Source organism: Salvelinus sp. IW2-2015, linkage group LG4q.1:29 (assembly GCF_002910315.2).
Source record: "Salvelinus sp. IW2-2015 linkage group LG4q.1:29, ASM291031v2, whole genome shotgun sequence".
Classification (NCBI taxonomy): Eukaryota; Metazoa; Chordata; class Actinopteri; order Salmoniformes; family Salmonidae; genus Salvelinus; species Salvelinus sp. IW2-2015.
The window spans coordinates 89360003-89376065 of NC_036842.1; the positions used below are offsets into that span (position 1 = coordinate 89360003).

At 44.7% G+C, this 16063-nt stretch overlaps 2 protein-coding genes across 2 annotated transcripts in view; both read left to right on the forward strand.

The window, feature by feature from the left end:
* Nucleotides 1-4494: 4494 nt before the first annotated feature.
* Nucleotides 4495-7149, forward strand: LOC111962762 (dnaJ homolog subfamily B member 9). The gene is made up of 3 exons (XM_023986070.2): nucleotides 4495-4596; nucleotides 5293-5523; nucleotides 6228-7149. The coding sequence occupies exons 2-3, from the start codon at nucleotides 5307-5309 to the stop codon at nucleotides 6671-6673; spliced, it is 663 nt and encodes a 220-aa protein (XP_023841838.1). The 5' UTR covers nucleotides 4495-4596; nucleotides 5293-5306; the 3' UTR covers nucleotides 6674-7149.
* A 2166-nt stretch (nucleotides 7150-9315) lies between these two features.
* The window catches only part of LOC111962765 (dynamin-1-like protein), a 30508-nt gene continuing 23760 nt past the window's right edge, over nucleotides 9316-16063 (forward strand). The window contains exons 1-6 of the mRNA XM_023986073.2: nucleotides 9316-9718; nucleotides 10832-10976; nucleotides 12973-13028; nucleotides 14292-14358; nucleotides 15235-15323; nucleotides 15585-15747. Of these exons, the coding sequence (XP_023841841.1) occupies nucleotides 9617-9718; nucleotides 10832-10976; nucleotides 12973-13028; nucleotides 14292-14358; nucleotides 15235-15323; nucleotides 15585-15747 (622 nt within the window). The 5' untranslated portion in view covers nucleotides 9316-9616. The remainder of the gene's footprint in view (nucleotides 9719-10831; nucleotides 10977-12972; nucleotides 13029-14291; nucleotides 14359-15234; nucleotides 15324-15584; nucleotides 15748-16063) is intronic.

Here is a 16063-nt window from a genome sequence, read left to right on the forward strand (position 1 = left end):
AATCATGTCTGGAATTACAAACTGAGAATTGGCAAACAAACTGGCAGCACCAACCCTGCTACAGGAGCCACACCAAGGCCTCCTGTGCACACCCAGAATGGACCATTGGCAGCCACTCTGATCCACTGCAGCAGCTCCACTCCTTTGGAGGGTGCTTCATCAGTGTGGACTGAGCTCTGCCAACACTGCTCTCCCAGTTCACGCCCCAGCCCCTGAATCCAGCGACTTGAGGGAGCTTTTTGTCAGTCTGCTCTGCTCTCACATGGTTGGCCAGGGACCTTGGCAAAGTCTTAGCTCACTCAGCAAATAGCTGCAGATGACTCTGTGCCTCTTAGCTCCAGTGGTGGAAAAAGTACCCAATTGTCATACTTGAGTAAAAGTATAGATACCTTGTGAAAGTGAAAGTCAGCCAGTAAAATACTACTTGAGTAAAAGTGTTAAAGTATTTGGTTTTACATAAATAGCAAGAAATGTAATTGTTAAAATATACTTAAGTATCAAAAGCAAAAGTATAAATCATTTAAAATTCCTTATCTTAAGCAAAGCAGACGGCATAATTTTCTTGTTTTTAAAATGTATGGATAGCCAGGGGCATACTCCAACACTCAGACATTATTACAGATAACCAGGGGCATACTCCAACACTCAGACATCATTTACAAAAGATGCATGTGTGTTTAGTGAGTCCACCAGGCCAGAGGCAGTAGGGATGACCACGTGTTCTCTTGATAAGTACGTGAATTTAACACATTCAAAATGTAAGGAGTACTGTTGGTTGTCAGGGTAACAAGTACAATATTTTCTTTAGGAATGTAGTGAAGTAATAGTCAAAGTTGTCAAAAATATAAATAGTAAAGTACAGATACCCCCAAAAAACTAAGAACAAATTAAGAACAAATTCTTATTTACAATGACGACCTACACAGGCCAAACCCAGACTACGCTGGGCCAATTGTGCGCCGCCCTATGGGACTCCCAATCACGGCTGGTTGTGATTCAGCCTGGACTCGAACCAGGGTGTCTGTAGTGACACCTCAAGCACTGAGATGCAGGGCCTTAGACCGCTGCATCACTCAGGAGCCACTTGATGCCTCTAGGGCAATTCAGAAGGCTGATTGGGGACCTTATTACTGATCAATGTGTTTGTTTTTTATGACCATGTTTCTCTTTCTACTTGCATTTTGAATTTATATTGATGAGTGTATTTTCTGTAATTTGTGTAGTTCTGGGCTCATCTGTAAAAGAGACCTTGGTCTCATTATGACTCCCTGATAAAATTTGCACGACCCACGTGGAGTTCCAGGTCTCAGGCAGCCTCTGGAACTGCCGATCTGCGGCCAACAAGGCAGAGTTCATCTCAGCCTATGCTTCCCTCCAGTCCCTCGACTTCTTGGCACTGACGGAAACATGGATTACCACTGATAACACTGCTACTCCTACTGCTCTCTCCTCGTCTGCCCACGTGTTCTCGCACACCCCGAGAGCTTCTGGTCAGCGGGGTGGTGGCACTGGGATCCTCATCTCTCCCAAGTGGACATTCTCTCTTTCTTTTCCCTGACCCATTCTGTCTATGCCTCCTTTGAATTCCATGCTGTACACGTTACAGCCCTTTCAGCTTAACATCCTTATCATTTATCGCCCTCCAGGTTCCCTTGGAAGTTCATCAATGAGCTTGACGCCCTGATAAGTTCCTTTCCTGAGGATGGCTCACCTCTCACAGTTCTGGGTGACTTTAACCTCCCACGTCTACTTTGACTCATTCCTCTCTGCCTCCTTCTTTCCACTCCTCTCCTCTTTTGACCTCACCCTCTCACCTTCCCCCTACTCACAAGGCAGGCAATACGCTTGACCTCATCTTTACTAGATGCTGTTCTTCCACTAATCTCATTGCAACTCCCTCCAAGTTCTCGACCACTACTTGTATCCTTTTCCCTCTCGCTCTCATCCAACACTTCCACACTGCCCTACTCGGATGGTATCGCGCCGTCCAACCTTCGCTCTCTCTCCCCGCTACTCTCTCCTCTTCCATCCTATCATCTCTTCCCTCTGCTCAAACCTTTTCCAACTATCTCCTGATTCTACCTCCTCAACCCTCTCTCTCCTCTTTCTGCATCCTTTGACTCTCTATGTCCCTATCCTCCAGGCCGGCTCGGTCCTCCCCTCTGCTCGTGGCTCGACGACTCATTGCGAGCTCACAGAACAGGGCTCCGGGCAGCCGAGCGGAAATGGAGGAAAACTCGCCTCCCGCGGACCTGGCATCCTTTCACTCCCTCCTCTCTACATTCTCTCTTCTGTCTCTGCTGCTAAAGCCAATTTCTACACTCTAAATTCCAAGCATCTGCCTCTAACCCTAGGAAGCTCTTTGCCACCTTCTCCTCCCTCCTGAATCCTCCTCCCCTCCTCCCCCTCCCTCCTCTCTGCTGATGACTTCGTCAACCATTTTGAAAAGAAGGTCGACGACATCCGTCCTCGTTTGCTAAGTCAAACGACACCGCTGGTTCTGCTCACACTGCCCTACTGTGCTTTGACCTCTTTCTCCCTCTCTCTCCAGATGAAATCTCGCGTCTTGTGACGGCGGCCGCCCAAACCTGCCCGCTTGACCCTATCCCCTCCTCTCTTCTCCAGACCATTTCCGGAGACCTTCTCCCTTACCTCACTCGCTCATCAACTCATCCTTGACCGCTGGCTACGTCCTTCCGTCTTCAAGAGGCGAGAGTTGCACCCCTTCTAAAAAAAATACACTCGATCCTCCGATGTCAAACAACTACAGACCAGTATCCCTTCTTTCTTTTCTCTCCAAACTCTTGAACGTGCCGTCCTTGGCCAGCTCTCTGCTATCTCTCTCAGAATGACCTTCTTGATCCAAATCAGTCAGGTTTCAAGACTAGTCATTTCAACTGAGACTGCTCTTCTCTGTGTCACGGAGGCGCTCCGCACTGTAAAGCTAACTCTCTCTCCTCTGCTCTCATCCTTCTAGACCTATCGGCTGCTTTGATACTGTGAACCATCAGATCCTCCTCTCCACCCTCTCCGAGCTGGGCATCTCCGCGCGGCCCACGCTTGGATTGCGTCCTACCTGAACAGGTCCGCTCCTACCAGGTGGCGTGGCGAGAATCTTGTCTCCGCACCAACGTGCTCTCACCCTGGTGTCCCCCAGGGCTCTGTTCTAGGCCCTCTCCTATCTCGCTATACACACAAGTCACTTGGCTCTGTCATATCCTCACATGGTCTCTCCTATCATTGCTATGCAGACGACACACAATTAATCTTCTCTTTCCCCCTTATAACCAGGTGGTGAATCGCATCTCTGCATGTCTGGCAGACATATCAGTGTGGATGACGGATCACCACCTCAAGCTGAACCTCGGCAAGACGGAGCTGCTCTTCCTCCGGGGAAGGACTGCCGTTCCATGATCTCGCCATCACGGTTGACAACTCCATTGTGTCCTCCTCCCAGAGTGCTAGAACCTTGGCGTGATCCTGGACAACACCCTGTCGTTCTCAACTAACATCAAGGCGGTGACCCGTTCCTGTAGGTTCATGCTCTACAACACATTCGCAGAGTATGACCTGCCTCACGCAGGAAGCGGCGCAGGTCCTAATCAGGCACTTGTCATCTCCCGTCTGGATTACTGCAACTCGCGTTTGCTGGGCTCCCTGCCTGTGCCATTAAACCCCTACAGCTCATCCAGAACGCCGCAGCCCGTCTGGTGTTCAACTTTCCCAAGTTCTCTCACGTCACCGCTCCTCCCGCTCTCCACTGGCTTCCAGTTGAAGCTCGCATGCTACAAGACCATGGTGCTTGCCTACGGAGCTGTGAGGGGAACGGCACCTCCGTACCTTCAGGCTCTGATCAGGCCCTACACCAACAAGGGCACTGCGTTCATCCACCTCTGGCCTGCTCGCCTCCCTACCTCTGAGGAAGTACAGTTCCCGCTCAGCCTAGTCAAAACTGTTCGCTGCTCTGGCACCAATGGTGGAACAAACTCCCTCACGACGCCAGGTAGCGGAGTCAATCACCACTTCCGGAGACACCTGAAACCCACCTCTTTAAGGATACCTAGGATAGGATAAAGTAATCCTTCTAACCCCCCCTTAAAAGAGTTAGATGCACTATTGTAAAGTGGTTGTTCCACTGGATATCATAAGGTGAATGCACCAATTTGTAAGTCGCTCTGGATAAGAGCGTCTGCTAAATGACTTAAATGTAAATGTAAATAAAATAAAGGTTAAATAAATCTGTGTTTTATATCTGTGGTCATGTCGTCTTCAACAGAGGAAATGAGGCATGCCGTTTACAACGTCCATTTACACCAGTACATTCGTAACAACCTACGCTTTACGAAACTAAAATTCGATCTAGGCCTCACGTTGGAAATTAGCAATTTATCTCCATACAAAAACAAACCCGCTTCCACAGGTTTATTTTCCCGCGGAAAGTGAGGAAGTAAGGGCGGAGTCAGAAATCACTTGGTAGGGAGCTGCCCAATCACATTGCGATTCGTGTTGTTTTCGTTCAGTGTGATGGAGCGTCAAAATAGAGCGTCGCGATAACCGTTAGCTAACTGAAGTTATCCTTCGCAGTTCAGCAAAAAGGTAAGCAAAGCTGTATTGTCGCAGCTGTGTGTCCTCACATAACTTCATTATTAGTGTCATTGAATTATTGGTTTTAGATTTACTGGGCAATCAAGCTTGCTAGCGCTAAATGCTTAACTAGCCATCTAGCTAACATTTGCTAACCGCCTATATATAAACTAGCTAAATAGCAAGCTAATTAAAAAATGTCAGCAATGTCGTTTGTTGTGCCAACGTCATTGGGATTAATGAAAAAGATACATGGAAAATATTGGTAACATCGTGTCAGTTCAGGTAAACTGACTTTTCTTACGGAGTTGATACTTCGCTCAACCAGGCTCAATTTGTCTGGCTGGCTCCATCAATATTGCCTAACGTTAGTCAAGATGACCGTGACTCAGTGTGAGTTATGCAGATGATCAGTGTAAATTTGATAGCTGTATCACTGCTCTCAACTCAAGGCACTATTTAACTAAAGCTGCTATACAAGATTATGTGGGAACAGGGGGATCTTTATGTTGGACATGATATTTATACTAGTAGACATTAAGACCTTTTCTGCTCACTCCTTTGCATAAATCACAAATGGCACTGGTTTCAATGCGTTGAAGTTTTGAACATGTGTATGCTGTAGTGTAGCTTATCTCAACCATAGACGTATAGGCCAAGATATGGGATCTCAACTGTTATTCTACTCTCCCAATATCTACTTTACAGAAGCCACCAGCACCATGGCAACTGCACAGTCAGCATTAACATTTGCAGTGTGTATCCTGATGATAACAGAGTTGATACTTGCCAAGAAGGACTACTATGACATACTGGGTGTGCGGAAAGATGCCAACGAGCGTCAGATAAAGAAGGCTTTTCACAAGCTGGCAATGAAGTATCATCCAGACAAGAACAAGAGCCCAGATGCTGAGACAAAGTTCAGAGGAATTGCTGAGGGTAAGTGTAATAGGAAATTCCAGGTGAACAAAAGAGTAATTCAAAAGTAATTCCGGTTTATTACAAGTTGCAACAGTGACTCTCCTCCAGAGCAGAAGCAGAGAAAATGTCTTACTGTCCTTCTCAGCATAGGCCCTTGTATCCTAATCAGAGAGCACAACATGTTCTGTAAACACCAGCCCGAGAGGCTTGTAGGAAGTCAAAACAAACAGGCAGTGACTTGGTCAGCTACTACAGAATCACACGGTGTTCACAGAATGTCATCAATACAGCCGTGAATAATCAGTGTCCTCGGTTCTTTTACCTCCAGTCTGGAGTCAATCACTATCAACAGACATGAGAGTAATCATAACAACATTCAGCTCCTAGTCTAGTGACCATCAACCTGCACCTTGAGTGTAACACTGGAAATGATGTGTACTAAAGAAACTCCAAACATGCTAAACGTTGTGTTGATCACTCTAAACTAAATATGAACTTTGGTCATCTTAAATATTCCCATTATTCTTTACTCTTTCGTGTCTTTTATTTATGTAAAAATGTTCATCTTCTCACATTCCTTCCAGTGTGCTCTTTCTTTATTATTGTGCTGTAGCCAAATTACATAATTGTTGTGCAAAACGAGTGGTTTTATTTTACACTGTACTGCTAATAGAATCATTGCTTTGATCTGAAACCTTTTCTTGCACTTCTGTCATCTATAGCATATGAAACATTATCAGATGAGAAGAGGAGACAAGAGTACGACCAGTTTGATCACGGCACATTCTATAATGACATAACCAAAGACCGAAACGGTCCAAAAGTCCACCAGCCCTTCAACTTCAACGACATGTTTAAGGACTTCGATATTTACAGCCAGAACCGGCACGCCCATCACCAAAGACACTTCGAGGACCACTTCCGGACCCACCAGGAGGCCCACCACAGCAGACACAAGAGACACTTCCAGGGTGCCTTTGGAGCAGCAGGTGGTGGTGGCTTTGACGACATGTTTGACGACATGGAGAAGATGTTTACTTTTGACAGGGACACTACTAAGCGAACGGAGAGCACATTTCACGGTACTACAACGAAGCAACACTGCAGAACAGTGACACAGCGCAGGGGCAACATGGTCACCACTTACACTGACTGCACTGGCTCCTGAGGACAGAGGTCTTGTCGGTATCCACGTCCCCTGGGTCGTGTTCATCAGGCACGAAATGGAAGAAAGCAGCATGAAATGGGGGGGTACTATCTGAACTTGTCCAATAAGAAAGGCTTGTTTTCCATTGCACGACATTTTGAAATGTTTCTCTACGTTGTGCTCTAATGAACATGACCCTGCCACAGCTTGCACATGGGTAGGCCCCTGTGGTGGGAGCAAGCTGTTTTTGTTGCTGCTGTGACCTAAATGCTGGTCATTGCTATTTTGTTGAGTCACAGTAGCTAATGAAAACACTTTTTTAGCACACTCAGTTAAATTTTTAACAATGAATTAAAGCACTGAAAAGCTTTTGAAGCATATCACTCACAGTATAGTTAGGAATTTAAATGTTGTAGAGAAATATTTTTTGGGTAGTTTTAAGTCTAATCTGGATCCAGATTTTCATTAGCTATTCTATATACCGTATATTTAGAAACCCCCTTATATTTACATAGGCTTTTTGAGGAGAAGCTATTCATCATATAGTCCCTTGCAAACCTAAAGATGCAATTGAACATAGTATCAGTATTGTTGCCTTAAGCAACTTCAATTGTCCATGAGAGTTATTTTATTTCATGTTTTTTTTTTTTATGGAAGAATGTTTTCACTTGAGCATTGTTATTGTAATTCGTCAGCCAAAATGTTTCAGTAACTATTACCACTGCCGAACCTAGACATTTTCTGTGTGCATGTAGTATTTTGTATAGCCTACGGCTCCATTGTGTGAATCCAGCAACCTTTGGTTGGAACAAAACAGTGTGGATAATGAACTGTGACAGGTTTGCTTTTGCTTGATAAATGGAGAACGTCTGCAAAAATGTTCCCTCAGAACATTTACTAAAACTGTATGGCAGCATTTTGATGCTGCCTGAAGTTCCTTTTTTTGTGGTAAGGGATGCTCGCCACTTTAAGTTGAAATTAGGAAAGAAATATTCGTATTGGCAAAGATCATATCATGGATACTTTTTGCTGTTGATGTAGCTAGCTACATTGTTATGATTTTCACTCCAGAGGAAATTTAACATCTCTTCTGCTGTCTGCATGGACCACTTGAATTTATAAGCTAACATTGGTGTAAATAAAATCCAGTGTTGTTCATCCAACACCTCATAACCTCCCCGTTACCTCATGTTTCACTAGTCTGTAGACTAGAAATATGTTCTCCTGGGCTTGTATTCAGAAATGTTCTGAGTAGGAGTGCTTATCGAGGATCAGTTTAGCCTTTTTTCTTTTTMATCAACGTGAATAACATTCTACATGGTCAGGTGGAACTGATCCTGGATCGGCAGCAAACCTATTCCGAGACGCTTAATGAATATGTGCCCAAGTTTATGTCATGTGCAATATTTTAAAGCCAGCTCCTCTTGTATTCATATGTTTCGCCACTGTTACTAGCTGGCTTTGTCATTGTGATATGTTGATGTATGACGCATATAGCACTTTAGTTATTGTAATCCTATGGATAAAATGTGTTACATCTTGACTGGAAATAGGGTATAGTCCTTTGAAAATGGAGGGGGAAAAAATCTAAAAGGCTTCAGGAAATTAAAGATGAGAACAAACGATGTGTATTTTCATTCTGTGAAATTGTACCAGTCTTTGTCAGGTGTGTGGCAGGTTTGCACGCTCAAGTCAAATTTTCACTGCAACCTAACTTTTATTTGGGATAGTGCGATGATATGGGGGGTGTGTGTGTGTGTGTGTGTGTGTGTGTGGTCCTACGAGGGAAACCATGCAGTTTATTAGGCTACAGATGAAATAAGGTTGGTGAACGGTGATGAGCTTGATGCTGCTTTCCAATAAATATCGAACGTCCTATACTGGTGACATGATGATCGACGCTTGACTGARGTTTGACAAATAAAATATTCTCGCTCTCATTCATAATTATTTTATTGTAGAGTAGCCTTCCCCGCACTGTATCTGCGAGCAGTTTGCTCGAGCGCACGTGCCAATACCAGAGTAGGTACATTTTCTATTTAAGGCAACCGTTTTCGTGACAACTAATCGGTAGTTTTTAAAATCCGATGGAAACATTGAACTTTACATTTTTATTCGGAACGTGTGAACAGAAAAAGTACATTTTGTGTGCACTACGTCACCACACACTGGTTTTTATGCGCAACAAGTTCGTTTGGAGGAAACACCACTCAAAGATGTTTAACTAACCCAAGATAGATCACAGCTTTTTAACCRAAATTAATCATAGTGTGCAGAGACAAGCACGAGCTAGCGAGAGCCCATTGGCCGTTGTAGCATGTATTTCCGTTAGGGAATGCCTACTCTGTGCGTGTGCATTAACTCAATTCGCCCTTTGCACTCCTTCTAAACAACGCAATTTTTGTAAACTTTGGCAAAGGATGAAGTATACAAAAATCAGTCCACTCTGTTCGTAACATATGATAGTTTTAGAAACCGAAAACTTTTTAGAGATCAAATGTTCCATTGAGGAATTTGTTGGCCAAAATCTATATTCTCCCACCCGCCGGCCACTGCGCTTCATCTCACCACCATATTTGGTAGTGAATGGAAACGCCAACCGGATGCTTCACATTTATTCATCCGGTTAAATCTCAGTCTCATTGTTCTATCTGGCCACTGAAAATCGGTCGCCAATTGGATGGAAACCAAGCTACAGTAACATTGGTGCATCATGATGTCAACGCTTGTAAATGTAGTTTATTTTTGTACTTGTTTATAAAAAAAWTTTTTACTGTTCCTTTGACCGTTTCCCTATGTAAAAACTCAAAGTCCCATAATGCAACGCCGAATTTTTTTTGCGCAGTTTTCAGGGCAGTATACATTGTGACCGTGTGAGGGACATTGGATGACTTTGTGTCTGTGGTTAGCAGGGTTGCTTTTTAGATAGTCCATTTATTTGACAGGTACAGCTTTTTCAGAGCTATGGAGGCCCTTATCCCGGTCATCAACAAATTACAAGATGTGTTTAATACAGTTGGCGCGGACATTATCCAACTGCCGCAGATTGCTGTTGTTGGAACGCAGGTAAGAATCAGCCAGCTAGCGAACTTTAGCTATCTAACATGCTCTCACCACAGAGTTTCATTCACTCTTACGACGTTAGCTAGCTATTGTTGTCTATCACGCAGATCCACTCATGGAACATAGAAATGTAGCTTCGTCTGCTCTGTTTTCAAGGGAAGGTTATCTGACGTTAGTTACTTAGCTGTAGCTAACCACTATCGCGTTAATTAACTTGTTAGCTAGCTAGTTAGCACTATTGTGAGCCGATAACTAGAGCGAATTTGACAAGCAGTGCAACATGGCTAACTACCCCTGTAACATACTACTATGTTCAGCAGCAGGTGTCATAAGCCGTAACCAAACTAAAGCAAACAACTAARTACAGGTGATTTTGAAACGCAATCACGTCATTAAATTGACACGCTACAGTGTTTTGGTTTGTTTACACTCACTTGTATCCATTCTTCTCCTTGGAAGACTTGAATATTTTTCAATGAATGTGAACATAATTGAAGTCTCCAAGGCATCCTCTTTGTTTGATTTCTAGAATTACCTTCCATCTGCTTAGATGAACAGAGATGATATACTTCAAATAGGCTATACCTGTACCAAAATAGGCGGCACCTGTACCCTTCCCTCCACACAGCTGTTGTAGGTGTTACATAACATGTTTACAGTAGCAGCCATCCCCTCCCAGGCACACARAATTCCACTGATTTGCTAAGAGGATGTCACTGTCTCAGCCCGTTGGCAACCTCTGAACTGAAGGTGCCATGGCGACAAGAAGGCAGCCATAGGATGTTTCCCCAATTATCTGGCCTCCAGAGTGTTTCTGCATTGTCTTGTTACTGCTTTTCAAAGGACAGATTCACTCCGAGAGGTTTGTTAGAACTGACAGTGATTTCAGGGATTTTTCTATTTTCCACATGACCGAGTGCAAACTAAAATAGGTAAACTACAGCCAGGCGCAGCTGAGGTGAGACCAGGTAGGTTCAAATCAATGTTGTTGTGGAAAGATTTAACTCTGTCATTGTGTCAGTTCTTTTGTTTTGTAAGTGATGCTGACTTGTGTTGTTTACTATCTCACGTTTACTTTTTGTGTTGTTACTGATTGGGCCGTGTTTCTGTCTCCAGAGCAGTGGGAAGAGTTCAGTGCTAGAGGCTCTGGTGGGGAGAGACCTTCTGCCCCGTGGTACTGGCGTTGTCACCCGTCGGCCCCTCATCCTCCAGCTGGTCCATGTGGACCCAGAGGACCGTAGGAAGACCAGTGAGGAGAATGGTACTGTGAAACACGACACCATCACTGCTCTAGGGTTGTATAATTCTGGGATGCTTCTCATCAATGTTCCCAGGTTTTTCAGAAACCGTGGTTGGAGTATTCCCTCTCTGCTTAGGCTATTACCTTCTGATTCTGGAAGGAAATCCTCCWACCAGGGTTTCTGAAAAARCTGTGAACTTTGACAAAGTGACATTCTGCTGGTGGCTGCTCTGTGTCTCTTGGCAGTTAACTGGGGATGGTGTTGTGGTTTTCATCCTTCCTGTCCCTCATGTCTACAGTTCTCAGATTACTATTTAAACCAATTTAGTTGAGTGTGTGTCCTAGGTTTGTGTGTCTGTGCGTTTATTGCGTCTGTTTGTGTGTCTGTGACATGCTGTGTTTTGACGCTCTGTGTGCCTGTGTTTCTGACTGATTGGCCAGCCTTTTTAGAAGAAGTGTGGTTCTTAGGCCAGGACATGCTCGTATGAATGACTGCACCAGCAAGTCATGTCACAGTGCATTATTCAGTTGGACTGTGAGAAGTGCCATGTCACCTCAGCAGATATAGAAGTCTGCATTCACAGCAGTGGACAAGCTAGCAAGTTCTAGCRGTAAATTAGGCACTTAAGCTTTAACAGGGTTTCCCTTATCTATCAAAGTTCTACAGGCACCTGAATATTCTTACATAGCCACCAAGTCACAACAGCGTGCAATGTCATGATACTCCATCCACAATGACATCCAAGACATTTGAACGCAAAACCAGCTTATGAGATATGCCACTATTAGGCTTTCCCCAATAGAATGACAAATGTAGTAAACCTTGTGTGGTTTATGAGACATTCTGCCCTATAGGCGGAGTGCTTGAGTCTGCCCTGCTGCAGGGAATAGTCACATGAAGGATGATGTAAACCACTGCACTGCTGCAGATGGCCATGATGCAGGAGCTGCATCTATAACTACTAACCCCTCTCTCCTGTCGTCTGATCTCTTCTGAACCACAGACCCCAATGCTTGGAGAAACATGCGCCTTTACAAAGGTCTCCTTTTCCTTGTTCCCTTATTGCCTGTTGTCTGTGTTCAATCAGCAGCTTCTTACTCTKGGCCTACCCCTTTCTGTTAGCCCCCTCTCCCATCCTGCCTTTTAGCCCGTTGGTTTTGAGCTGACAAACCCTGTGGCTTAGCTTGATTCAGCGAATCAAGCCCAGGAAGGTCAAACTCTGATTCAGACAAAACACTTTATATTCTGTATAAGGAAAGGACATCATAAGAAAAACTATTTTGGAGTGCATGGTCACAGTGTGATAACTTATTTGGTGGTAAGTAGGGACCTTAAGGGCAAATAAAATGTTCTGTTTCAATTCACATCAATTCTAAACATGCTGAAAAACAAACGCCTCTTAAAATGTCCTCAAATAGCTGCTTGTAGCTAACAGCCGACCCACCATCTTGTTTAATTTATTTCATAGTTTGGTAGGTAATTATTTCAGTTGAATTGTTCCAACTAAAACATGTATTATAGTTTAAATAATAACATTGTTGTTATATGAAAGGTATTTGGTAGCTAGGTAGTAGTAATGCCTATTCCTGTGCTTCCCATAATGCACCAACCATGCTTTTCTCACAGCAGCTATATTGTTTTTGCTTTTGTCAAAAAACACATTTCTCACTGTATTGTTTGTTCAGATCTCTGTCTGTATCCCTCTGGGTTATTGGCCTGCACAACGTATTCCCATCCCAGCTGAACAAACTAATAAATAGTTCTACATCCTCCCTTGAGACACCAGTCAACATGACAGTTTAATTACAACACAATGGGCTGCTTTCCAAGACACAGATGAAGCCTAGACCTTGAAAATCAGGTACAATGTAGCGTCCCCGTTGATGTAAATTAGTCCTAAACTTAATCTYTGTCCGGGAAACTGGCCCTAAGAGTAGGCTGCTAGGCCCACTTCAAATGACATCTGCCAGATAGACTGGGAAATGGGACTGAGACTGCCTTGTCATATTCCCACAGGTGTCGACGGAGAGGAATGGGGCAAATTTCTACACACCAAAAACAAGGTAGGCTATGTCTCAGTACTAACAATGCCTCCGAGCTAGTCTCTGTTGGTTCGAAGCAAGCAGGTTGCTGACCATGCAAAGCACTCCCTCAGCTTTCTCTTCTTCTCCATAGAGTTCCCTTTCACTGCCATAAATAGAAACACAGCTTAAACATTTGATTAACCTAAGCAGATATAAACACACACGGTAGGCTTTCGCAGAGCCAAGGCTTCCCAAGACTGAGTTTGGGAACCCTTGGCTCCCAAACTATTGATTTGTTCACATTGGAATAACTCAATGTTTTGTGTAGGAGAGGAACTATCTCTAAGTCACATGATCAGTTACACACCCTTCTCTCTTCTCTCTGTCACCCCCCCCCTCTCTGTCACCGCCCTCTCTCTCTGTCACACCCCCCTCTCTCCTCTGTCACCCCCCCCTCTCTCTCTGTCACCCCCCCCCTCTCTCTCTCTGTCACCCCCCCCTCTCTCTCTCTGTCACCACCCCTCCTCTCTCTGTCACCCCCCTCTCTCTCTCTGTCACACCCCCCCTCTCTCTCTCTGTCACACCCCCCCTCTCTCTCTCTGTCACCCCTCTCTCTCTGTCACACCCCCCCTCTCTCTCTCTGTCAACCCCCCCTCTCTCTCTCTGTCACACCCCCCCTCTCTCTCTGTCACACAAGCCCCTCGCTCTCTGTCACACAAGCCCCCTCTCTCTCGCTCTCTGTCACACAAGCCCCTCTCTCTCGCTCTCTGTCGCTGCTCTGTCACACCCTCGCTCTCTCTCGCTCTCTCTCTCGCTTGCTCGCTCTGTCACACCCCCCCCTCTCTCTCTCTCTCTCTCTCCTCTCTCTGTCTCGCTCTGTCACACCCCTCACTCTCTCTCGCTCTGTCACCCCCTCTCTCTGAAAGTGACCCAGAATGGTCTTACAGTAGAGGGAATAGGTCTGAATATACACCAGAGGGAAGGAAATGGGGATGAATAGGTCTATATATAGTAGAGACGTGTGCAGCGAACTGCTCTGGTGCTCTAGATGTCTCCTTTATGGTCAGGAACAGAGAAGGCCTTGTGACGTGCTGTAAATGGATGCTGTGGGTGATACAGGATTATTATTTTCTTCATGCTTTTATTTGTAAAATTATATTTAGATTTTTGCAGTAGCCTTTTGATGTTGGAACCAGATCATAGTAAATCATATTTACATTGATGTCATGTGCAGCTATATAAACCCTAATGTAATAATGTGTTATTCCATTTTAAGGTTAAATTTGTTTTGTTTTTAGATTTACAACAAAGACTTCGATGAAAATCCGTCTCGAGATGCTCGAAGCTGAAACGGAAAGAGTTTTTCCTGGCAATAACAAAGGTTATGGCTATAACAAAAGGTAGAGGAGTTGCAACGAGTAGGGCGTTTGACAAGGTAGGGGCGTTGACAAGGGTAGGGCGTTGACCAAGGTAGGGCGCGTTGACAAGGTATGGGCGGTTGACAAGGTAGGGCGTATGAACAAGGTAGGGCCGTTGAACAAGGTAAGGGCTGTTGACCGGTAGGGCCGTTGAGCAAGGTAGGGCGTTGACAAGGTTTGGCAATAACAAGGTTTGGCAATAACAAGGTTTGGCAATAACAAGGTTTGGCAATAACAAGGTTTGGCAATAACAAGGTAGGGCAATAACAAGGTAGGGCAATAACAAGGTTTGGCACCCATGCATACCCCACAAGACATGCCACCAGAGGTCTCATCACAGTTCCCATGTCCAGAACAGACTATGGGATGCACACAGTACTACTCACTGCCATGACTACATGGAACTCTATTCCACATCAGGTAACTGATGCAAGCAGTAGAATCAGGTTTTTATTTTTAAATACACCTTATGGAAAAACAGGGACTGTGAAGAGACACACAAAGGTACAGACACACGCATCAGCACACACTGTGATATTGTTGTATGGTGGTATTGAACATGCTGTGGATATGTGGTGGTATAGAGATGTTATATGATGTACTGTTTTATCTTTAGTCCATTCAGTACAAACAGTTCACTATTTTGTATGTCATGTGGATGCTTTGGTGTGTTTGGACCCCAGGAAGAGTAGCTGCTGCCTTGGCAACAGCTAATGGGGATCCATAATAAATACAAATATCAACAAAATCATTTAGTGCGAAGATAGTCCCAAACAATGTCAAACACGTGTTATCATTACCAACTACTGAACTGACATTTCTGTTTGTCTTGTTCCAGGGAATCACGGATGAACCCATACACCTGAAAATCTTCTCCCCTCACGTAGTCAACCTCACACTGGTGGATCTGCCAGGTATCACAAAGGTATGTTTTTATTTCAAATCAAAATGCTAATTGAGTTGCGCAAGTGGGATCGAGTTGGTTTGAACCCGCCTCAAAACGTACTTAGTCTGCTGAGCTAAAGCCAAGGCATTATCTCTGTGAGCTAATTAAAGTCTTCAGAGCTCAGGTGAGGTTATTCATATTGCCAGCATGGTTCACTGAACATTGAAGGAGACAGAACCCCAAGTATGGTTTGAAATATGAAAGGGGCAGGCTACGTTGACAGTCTGTATGTCCACCCAGGTGCCGGTGGGAGACCAGCCCAAAGACATAGAGGTGCAGATCAAAGACTTGATCGTGAAGCACATCTCTAACCCCAACTCCATCATCTTGGCTGTGACTGCGGCCAACACAGACATGGCCACCTCAGAGGCCCTCAAAGTGGCTCGCGAGGTCGACCCTGACGGTAAACACCTTTCTCCCGCTCTCAATTTCTTCTCTTTTGTGTGTAGCTGACTGTCTGTCTCTCTCGCTCTTTGTCTCTGTTCCGTACYCTCTCTCCTGCTCTCTCTCTCTGTTAATCTCAATTGGTTGTCTCCTACAGTGGTTACTCGAAGTCCTTTAATCCTTATATCAGACATGCCATGGCATACACCGCCTACTATTATCCCCTTGGTTACCTGGGTGTAGGATACACCCTCTACTATAAACCCCTTGGTTACCTGGGTGTAGGATACACCCTCTACTATAAACCCCTTGGTTACCTGGGTGTAGGATACACC

Coding starts and splice junctions, on each gene's coding strand:
- LOC111962762 (XM_023986070.2), top strand. CDS start 5,307: ATGGCAACTGCACAGTCAGCATTAACATTTGCAGTGTGTATCCTGATG. Junction 5,524..6,227: donor GTTCAGAGGAATTGCTGAGG/GTAAGTGTAATA, acceptor TGTCATCTATAG/CATATGAAACATTATCAGAT.